General features: G+C 35.4%; 1 protein-coding gene across 1 annotated transcript in view; it reads right to left on the bottom strand.

Annotated features, from left to right (window-relative positions):
• Positions 1-331: 331 nt before the first annotated feature.
• LOC143245489 (voltage-dependent calcium channel type A subunit alpha-1-like) overlaps positions 332-10,801 on the bottom strand; it is a 201,242-nt gene continuing 190,772 nt past the window's right edge. Inside the window, exon 3 of the mRNA XM_076491852.1 lies at positions 332-644. Coding sequence (XP_076347967.1) covers positions 332-644 — 313 coding nt within the window. The remainder of the gene's footprint in view (positions 645-10,801) is intronic.

Below are 10,801 nucleotides of genomic sequence, written 5' to 3'. Positions count from 1 at the left end.
AGAAAACACACACACTAATTTACAAAATTGGTAGTGAATATCACATAGCTTCCTTAATTAGCTATTTATCCCTAACTCGGTGATTTTTAAGAAAAAAACAAATAATATTTGTAACTTGAACATTAAACCTTTTACCGCAGACAACTTAAAAAACTGGATAAGAAAGGTTAACTTACCCCCAATCACAGTAGTTTAGCGAACAAGTTAGAACACACCTATTAAACAAAAAGAATCAGGTACCTCGTTTATAATGTAGAACTTGAACAACTGAAGGAATCTAAGAAACGTGTAATGCTCTGCAGTAGCTAAATTAATATTATTAATCAGGATCTCATATGGTATGCAGTATTGATGTTAAAGCGACGTTGAGCAGGCTTAGCTTTCCCAGTATAGAGACAACTTCTATCAAAATCCAAACCAAAGGATATGGCCACTCAATAATAAACTTTGTGTATCTCCTAATGATGTTATCTTCTTTGAATATGAACAGGGAGGTTGGGGCCTTGCCCCCCGGGTAGTATTGGACTCCTTTCTTCCGTGGCATTGCTTGTAATACACTCCTTTGATTAGTTAACCCTCCATACTCGCTGAACGTGGACAGCCCTCGGCCACCTTCACCAGCTCCTGCCTTCAGCGCCCTCAATCTGTAGAAGAAGGAACAATATTTTTTGTTAAAATTCTTTAAATTACTAAAGAAAAATAAAGATTATATTCTGCTTTAACACAAACTGTTCACGGTATGCAGAAAACCTGTACGTAGAAAAAGGGAATGTGAACTAAATACTGATATAAATACTGAAAAACTACAAATAAGAAAATGTGTCGTTCATTCTTTCTTGGAAGTTTTGTCAATATCTCGATAATGCATCTCTTTCAGGCAGTTTTGTTTATACATGTAAGATATAAATGTTGCTTCGTACGCACATAAGGACTGTTATTATAATACCCTAAAAACACGGAATTGATGTAATACATTAATTTCTTAAAGTAAACCTTTGTAATGATACATAAAAAAGCATGCTTCCGCCCCTAAGCATATATATATATATCAAATACACGGAAACCGAAACTCACTCTGGTCCTCAATAAATTTCGATAGGCCTAAAATTACTTAAATGTGAAGTTAATTTTAGATCCAAAATATTTACTCAATATAAAAAAGATTAAATGAATGCAACAGCTGAAAATAAAGTTGCAAATATAAATGTGAAAACAAGGGTAGAGGTAACATAAGTTGTCTTTTAAAATTTTCATTTTCACATTAATCTCGCATATAATTGTTCCAAATTTCAGCCTTACCTTCGTTCATACCTCAAGAAAAAATACGCTCGAACTACCAGCCCTACTGCAAACATTTGTTGAAAGATCACGCCCCCGAACTCCAATCGTTCGTGTATGCCTTTCAACAAGTTTTGATTCCCTCTTCCCATAAAAACTAGAATATTGCTTACGACACCTAAACAAGTAACACGAATGCTATAGTAATATATATATAATAATATGAGTTATCAGGTTATAGAGTAAAGAGAGTAAAAACTTAACGAAATGTTAAAGCAATATGGATTATTTGACTTCTTTTTTATCCTATAGATTCTAAACTAAGACAGAATCTGACCTCCGAAACCAATATTTTAACTTATGTATTACGATTGTCTGATTATGTTATGAATTAGCATACGACTAGAAATACATAACATTCACTAAAGCACTTGTGTTGTAAGCTCGTCTATTCCAATTCATGTTGAGTTGAAACGCAAATATTATTAGTTGAGTGATAAAGACAGGAATATTATAAACCAGAAGCCAAAACATTCTGACTGCAAAATACCAGTACTTGAGACACACGAAACACGAAAGACAGAGCCAATAAATATGTGCGCATGTGATAGGGTCATTGTGCAAAAACTTTCTGGCTACGCTGAGAGCAAAATATCAAAACTGGAAATGTAAATCTCATAAAACAAAAGAAAGAAACAACTAGAAGCACAAGATATGTGTTAAATACATAGCTACGATACAACACACAGAAATAAGTTGTATGATATAAATGTCATGACAGAAAGTTTGTTTTGAATTTCGCGCAAAGCTACTCAAGGGCTATCTGCGCTAGCCGTCCCTAATTTAGCAGTGTAAGAATAGAGGGAAGGCAGCTAATCATCACCACCCACCCCCAACTCTTGGGCTACTCTTTTACCAACGAATGGTGGAATTGACCGTCACGTTATAAGGCCCCCACGGCTGAAAAGGCGCGCGTGTCTGGTGCGATGGAGATTCGAACCCATGACCCTCACATTACGAGTCGAACGCCTTAACCCACCTGGCAATACCGGGCCGACAGAATAATGATAAAACTCTATAATTATTTAAAATTCCAGTTTATCCCTCATGAGATAGATGGTTTGGAACGTGATCAGTGTTCTTATATTAAGCAAGCAATACTAGAGTCAAGTTTGTTTAGCTGTTGTCTTCCCTTTGGTACAGCGGTAAGTCTATGAATTTACAAGGTTAAAATTAGGGGTTTGATTCCTCTCAGTAGACACAGCAGATAGCTCGAAGTGGATTTGCTATGAGAAAACACACGTACACTCTAGCTGTTCACGTGACCATGTTCCATAACAAAATAAAACTGCATTGATGCAATTCTTATTTTTAAATGAAATATATTTTAAAGAACCTCGTTGAAAAAAAACGGAAAACCTGATGAATTTCAATGAAATTAAGAAAAGTATTCAACTTCTAAATAAAATTCTACAAAATATGTTCCATCAATAACAACATCAGAATATTTGGGAAATTTTCCAGTAACTATATATTAAATATTCATCTTTTAAATGAACTGTCATTAAATATTTTCCATTCGTACAGAACTCTGTATCCCCCCAGTGGCACAGTGCCTATTAATGCCGTGAGAAACCGGGTTTCGTTATCCGTGATAGGCAGAGCACAGACAGTAGTTTTGTGTTTAATAATACACGACAACAGAATTCTGGAAATTTCTTGCTGGCACTTTTTATTAGTTTAGGGGATTTTGTTTTTCATGCGATATCAAATGCAAAGATTCGTTATTCAACTTTCTCTTATAAAAGAGAAATAAACATTTGGTAAACATAGTTTGTTTTAAAATGACAGTTAAAACACTTAAATTACCTTTCAACTATTAGGCGCACTCTAGTTAGTCATTTACTTATTTAACTTTCAGTTGACCCAAAGTCAGTTAAAAATCATTAGCTATAAAAATAATATCCATCTTCTTGGTTTGAATTTTGCGCAAAGTTACTCGACGGCTATCTGCGCTAACTATTCCTAATTTAGTAGTGTAAGACTAGAGGAAAGGTAACTAGTCATCACCACTCACCGCCAACTCTTGGGCTACTCTTATACCAACGAATAGTGGGATTGACTTTCATATTATAACGTTCCCCCTGGCTGAAAGGACGAGCATGTTTGGTGTAATGGGGATTCGAACCGCGACCATCAGATTACGAGTCGACTGCCTTAACCACCTGGCCATGCCGGGCCTCCATCTTTTTATCCATATATATATATATATAAGTGTGTGTGTATCAACTCGTACATGTATTACCACATACCCGAATCCAGTAAGAAATCTATAAAAACATGCAAGCCTTGACTCTCATACTTAGACATACACTCACGTTACTGCTTTTCTACTTGACATATAACATCATAATAATATTGTATAAAACATGCAAGCCTTGACTCTCATACTTAGACATACACTCACGTTACTGCTTTTCTACTTGACATATAACATCATGATAATATTGTATTTAATTAATTGTGATTTATGATTTATAATTTAGATAGCATAGTTTAACCACGACGCTAAAAACATCAAACCACGAAAGGTCTAAACTTCAGAAGACAGGGTCTGATGATATTATATTAAATAGGGGAGCAAAAGGGGACAATTGTCTCTCTTTGAAAACAAAAACACAAAAACGTAATTTCTTTCTTTATTCAATGAACATATGTATATATATATATATATATATATATATATCACAATTTCACATTGGAAAACTTTGCCCCTCCCTAAATATATTTCTGCGAACGCCCGTGCCTTCAGTTAGACAATTAAGCTAGAGACGTACCCCTGACACATATAATTAGTTTTTAAAAAATCAATCGTTTTATAAAAATAAAATGGTGAATTAAATTAGATAACTCATTAATTGAACCTCGAGTGGTATACATGTGTAACTCACAGCAACCTCTGTCCACATTTCAAGGGAGGGATTTATCGTTTTTGAAAGCTTCTCACGTACTCTCAGAATAGCTGTAGACTAGATTATGTGCATAATACAATATATCTGGCTACACTGGAACTGAAAGAGCTTTCTGAACCTCTGTAAAGTAAATTTATTTACATAACAGGATATCGTTGTTATGGTTAGCAGACTATAAGATCACTTAAGTCTAATGACTGATTAATATTTTTTGGTTGTTATTGGATACTAATTGCTAATTAGTTTGCATCCACCGTTTCGACTGTAAATCTATTGACATCTTCAAAAAGATCGGGCTTTGTTAGTTACCGAAATTCGATCCAGGATTGTTTCTCATAGAAATGTTTGAACTCTACGTATTTGTTTCAGGTGTCTTGATATGAATTACTGACTAAAACATTGGTTTGAGCTGAAGATGAAACCGCGTTTTAATTACGGGAATCATTGTTCGTGATCTGTAACAATCGTATTGTAAACCCGCATTGTCTAATCAGAAAATCGTTGTACTTTGTCAGATAGAAGTATATAAATATAGAAACAAAAGCATAGGGAGACTAAGTTATATATATACAACTTATCTCTACACTCTAAGGTTCGATAAATAAATTAGCTGATCTCCTACGTATTAGTCAGATATAAATAAAACTTATTTCTACACTCTAGGGTTCGATAAATTAGCTGATTTCCTACGTATTAGTCAAATACAAAATAAAACTTATCTCTACACTCTAGGGTTCGATAAATCAGCTGATTTCGTACGTATTAGTTATAAATAAATAAAACTTATCTCTACACTCTCGGGTTCGATAAATTAGCTGATGTCCTACGTATTAGTCAAATACAAAATAAAACTTATCTTTACACTCAAGGGGTCACTTCAGATTCAAGTAACAACAAATTTAAAACTTTACGACTCAAGAAGTTGGTTGATCTCATTCGAATCAATTCAGATACAAAGTATACTCTACGCCCCCAGTGAAACAATGATATGTCTGCGAACTTATACTGCTAGAAATTGGGTTTCAATACCAGAGGTAGGCAGAACACAGGCAGACAATTGTGTAGCTTTGTGATTAATAACAAAACAACTTATCCCTACACTCCAAAGCTCAGGGAACCTTTCGAACTTTTACAAACTAATTTGTACACAAAGGGCAATGTATCCAAACATTAAGCTTACCCATCACTTCTGAGAATGAATAACACAAATTAAGTGAACGAATATTTTATACACTAAAACGTTTCTTGCACTTATCCAAGTTACGTTTGTGTAGAATATACAAAGCAAGTTAAGCATATACTTGCTGAAAATCTAAAATATTCCTATATTACTAAAAATGTCCTCCAGAGGAACAGCATGAAATTTACGGATTTACAGCGTTAAAATTCGGAGTTCGATTACTCACTGTGGACACAGACGATAGCCCAATGGTTCGAATCCCTGTCACACCAAACATGCTCCCCCTTTCAGCCGTAGAGGTGTTAGTGAAAGACTAGAGGGAAGGCAGCTAGTCATCACCACCCACCGCCAACTCTTAGGCTATTCTTTTACCAACGAATAGTAGGACTGGCCTTAACTTTATGACATCCTTACGGCTAAAAGGACGAGAATTTTTGGTGGTTGGATAGGGATTCGAACAAACGATATATCATAGTCGAACATATTATTGTTACTTTTGATATCAGATATTCTAACTTTATTTACAATTGTATGTGTAACCATGGTAAATATAATTATTATTTGTGAAAGATACACTTACTTTAACAATACGGTATCTTGAATTAAACGTCAACGTTTATTCATGATGAACAAATAGGAAGAACGAAAACCTTAACTTTCTTTTATTATCATATAACGTAAATGGTTCAACATGTTTCCATAAGACCGTATTTTACTTTTAGATAGCAACCTGTTTCTATGGCAACTGCAATCCCAAGACAGTGAGCTTGTATCAAACTGCCCTGTTACTAAGTAACTCTTAGTAACTACCATACTCTCGGTATTTTTACTTGGAAAAAGGCCTGTTTCCATGCTAACAGTGTGCTGTTAGTAAGCGATGGTTTTAAATCTGGCTTTATTGTTACTATATGTAATATGTCCCCGCTGGTATAGTGGTAAGTCTACGGATTTACAACACTTAAATCAGAGGGTTCGATTCCCTTCGGTGGACTCAGCAGATAGCCCGATGTGGCTTTGCTATAAGAAAACACACACTATACGTAACAATCTATTTCCAATGGCTGAATTTGCAGTACGTAACAATAATTGTTTTTCTTGTAGTCACAGATCGTGACTACTTCATGTTGGGAACAACACATTACAAGATTTTTTTTTTTATAACGAGGTGATCTGTAACAAAAAGGGTCATAATTTTATAGTGATAGTATTTTCATCCTCAACTGCTCAAAGTGGCACAGGGGTATGTTTGCGGACTTACAACACTATAAACTGTGTTTCGATACCAGTGCTTGACAGAGCACAAACAGCCCATCATGTAGCTTTGTGCTTCACTTCAAAAAAGGAAAAAAAAAAAACCAACAAAAACAGACACTGTATGTCGACATGTTTCCATAGCGATTAGGCCAGTGTGATGTCACAATATGAACAGGAAGTAAAATTAAGTATCTTGAGGCCCATATTTGACAGGTGGCATGACCAGGTGATTAAGACACTCGACTCGTAATATGAGGATCGCGGGTTCGAACCCCAGTCGCACCAAACATGCTCGCCCTTTCAGCCGTAGGGGTGTTATAATGTGACGGTCAATCCCACTATTCATTGGTAAAAGAGTAGCCCAAGAGTTGGCGGTGGGTGGTGATGACTAGCTGCCTTCCCTCTAGTTTTAAACTACTAAATTAGGGACGACTAGCGCAGATAGCTCTCGTGTAGCTTTGCGCGAAATTCAAAAACCAGATAGGCCTGGCATAGCCAGGTGGGTTTAGGCGTTCGACTCGTAATCTGAGGATCGCGGGTTCGAATCCCAGTCGCACCAGACATGCTCGCCCTTCCAGCCGTGGGGGCGTTATAATGTTACAGTCAATCCCACTATTCGTTGGTAAAAGAGTAGCCCAAGAGTTGGCGGTGGGTGGTGATGACTAGCTGCATTCCCTCTAGTCTTACACTGATAAATTACGAACGACTAGCGCAGATAGCTCACGTGTAACTTTGCGAGAAATTCAAAAAACAAAACAAACAAACAAACAAAAACCAATCTATAATATAATTCCTTGCGATTTAGTTCCGTTTCTTCTCTCTCTCTTTCCTTCCCTCTGAATTTTTCGTCACCCGGTATTAATCACTCTATAATCACCAACATCTCCCTTGTAGAAAATAATTTAATCACTTAAAGTACAACGAAATGATTAATCATTTCCATTATCTTAGCCTTTAAAATGTGTCATTTGGAAGTCAATAATTTGTATTTAATTGTGTGTCCTCATTAACCTCATTAATGACGTTAAATACGCCTGTATTACATGGTAATTGAAAAACAGAGAAACCAAGAGAAACAAAATATATACGACGTTAGAAACCAGTTGAAGAAAGTGTTTAAAGAATGAGGTAAAAATACGTTAATGATTATATTATTCATTTCTCCATATATCTATTCGTTAAAACTTCTATTTTTTACAAGAGGTACCCCAAATTATTCAGCAATAAGTCTGGGGGTTTATAACGCTGAAAACTGGGTTTCGATATCTATTGTGGGCACAGCACAGCTAGTCCATTGTGTAGCTTTGTGCTCATGGAAAAACTTTAATATAGCAACTGGATATCTGCGAGGAATCGAATCCCGAAGTTTAGCGAAAAAGTTCGTAAACCTACACTCCTGATCTGTCGTGAGACTTTCACAGTAGATCCACTGTAAAAATATCACTTAGAACAATGTAATTCAGTGTTACAGTTATTAACTGTAAAATATGAATAGCGAAATCGATCGCTGTTTCCTACAAGGTGTTTTTTTTTTACAGTTACTTCTGTTTATTTACTGTATGTGATTGGCCACTGGGGCCCGGCTTAGCCAAGTGGTTAGGGTGCTCGACTTGTATTCTAAAGGTTGCGAGTTCAAATCACCGTCACACCAAACATTTTTGCCCTTTCAGCTGGGGGGCGTTATAATGTGACGGTCAATGCTACTATTCGTTGGTAAAAGAGTAGACCAAGAGTTGACGGCGGGTGGTGATGACTAGCTGCCTTCCCTCTAGTCTTACACTGCTAAATTAGGGACGGCTAGCGAAATTAAAAAACAAACAAAGCAAACAAACACTGACCACTCTGAGTGCCTGTCGACGATTGTCTACTGTTGAAATATAATAAATGTATAAAAATATGCAAAGAAAGGAGGAATACACATTTATTTTTATTAAACACCTCCCTCCCTAAAAACACCCGCTAAAATTTTATATTCTGATTATTTGAAACTTTTAATTTTATCAGCCAGGTTTAGTACCTCACTTCTCTTGAGATTTTGAAATTGCGCGCATGTTGACATTTTGTATTTTAAACACACCTTTTACAACAAAAGTTCAGTGATTCATCATAACAGGTGTATAGATATACAAGGTCTCTCTGTATTTTGAAAGAGTGAAATTAGTTATGTTTCATCGTACAAACTTCCATCTGAATACCAAAGTTCAAACTAAAATTTGTCAGAGTCACTACAGTAAGCAGGAAAACGTAATGAAGACAAACAAAAACAATATTCTTTAATAAAGTGTATGAGATTTGTCCTTTAACCTTTTATGGAATCCTAGTCGATATGATTAGATAGTGTCACTCTTCATCTCACGTGTCATCGCTTAACCCTAAACGAACCTTTATGAAGTATGTATTACGAAAGAAAAGAGCAAGTGAAAGGAGATTAGTATACAGTACATATTGTGTGTGTGCAGTAAACAAGTGATAAATTTTACATTCAAGGTATTTACTTTAATTATTCAATCTAATTTAGGACTTATAATACTAAAAACCTGATTTCGATTCCTGGGTGTTGGCACAGCACCAATAGCTTATTATTTAGCTTTGAGCTTCATTACAAACAATGCTTACCTCGTTCTGTAAGGGCCAGTAGTGTAATTAATTATGTATATGTATTCATAGTGTCTATTGTATACGCTGCTTGTAAGAAGTTAGCCATTCAGAATTAGCCATTACTAATTAAGTTTATTATTTTTATCTTTTTTTAAGGCACTTGTAATTAAATGAACTATAATAATAAAAGAGCATATCTGTGAATCTTTGTGATGTGTGTGATGGCCATAACTCCAAAAGGAAAAAACATAGAAACCTGAAATTTGTATGTATATTAAGTGGATCATGAAGATGGCCTCCTAAGTGTTATTACTTATCTTATGAACATGCGTGCGCGTATGCGTGTGCGCATTTTGTTAACGAAGCAAGCTAGTGTAAAACCACATAGAAAAAAAATTGGATCTTTATATTACAAATAGAAATGACGGACGGACAGAGATACACACACGTGCGTGTATATGTGACCGCCATAGTTACAACGAAGAGGAAATAACCTAGAAATCTGAAAATTTTCACTCATAATAAGTAGATCCTGAGGGTATTCACATGGGTATTACTTATCCACGTGAGTGCGTACCTTTTTTAATGAAGTGAACTAAAGAGAAACCACATATAAAGTAAGTGATTCCTTTTATAACAGCTTTTAATATATAGAAAAGCAAGCGCGTTTTGGTAACAATGCATTCCATCAGTCCCCCGGTGAGACAGCAGTAAGTTTTGGGGCGTAAAACGCTAAAATCAGGGGTTCGATTCCTTTCGGTTTACACAGCAAATAGCCCCACGTTTCTTTACTATACGAAAACATACACACAAACGCATTCCAGCAATGGCTTTTATGTCATGTTGCTTAGCAAAAATAGCATATAGTTTATATTTTTATGCTAAAATGTGTTCAGAATATACACACAATCACCCTAATAACCCGAGAGAAGCCAGGCAGTTTTGTTAGTTTAAAATAAAAGAGTTTGAATACCAAACTTTAAACAGACAAAACAAAAACACGAATGATAGATTACAGAGAATTCTTGTTTTTATGGTAGACTGTTTGTTAATTTCATTAGTTAATTATTTGTTTTGTTTATGCTGCTGTTAAGCACGAAGCTTCACAATGGACTATTTGGGCTGTATCCACCATGAAGATCAAAAGCTAGATTTTAGAGTTATAAGCCTGCAAGCTTAAAGCTTAGCCACGTGGGAAGTGGGAAGGAACATGTTAGTTCAAGAGGATTATAATAAACGACGTGTTCTAGTTAAGATTAGGGTTAACTAAATTCTAATTTTCATCATTGTCCTTTCATGTATAATGCAAATTAGTGATCTATAGATGAGACAATTCTCAGGCATAATACAAACTTTACACATTAATTTTATCATTCATACTCTAGAAACTACAATTTTAACATAAAAACAAGTTAAAGAAAACGTTTCCATATGAGATAACGTTTTTGAAATGTTTTCGAATTTACCAGAATAGTTAAGCAAGATGGTGGATGGATGCGACGTAAACATGTCGAGATAA

The sequence above is a fragment of the Tachypleus tridentatus genome, chromosome 2, assembly GCF_004210375.1.
Source record: "Tachypleus tridentatus isolate NWPU-2018 chromosome 2, ASM421037v1, whole genome shotgun sequence".
NCBI lineage: Eukaryota > Metazoa > Arthropoda > Merostomata > Xiphosura > Limulidae > Tachypleus > Tachypleus tridentatus.
Note: the sequence above shows the minus strand (reverse complement) of the source record. Positions and strands in the feature narration are given on the sequence as shown.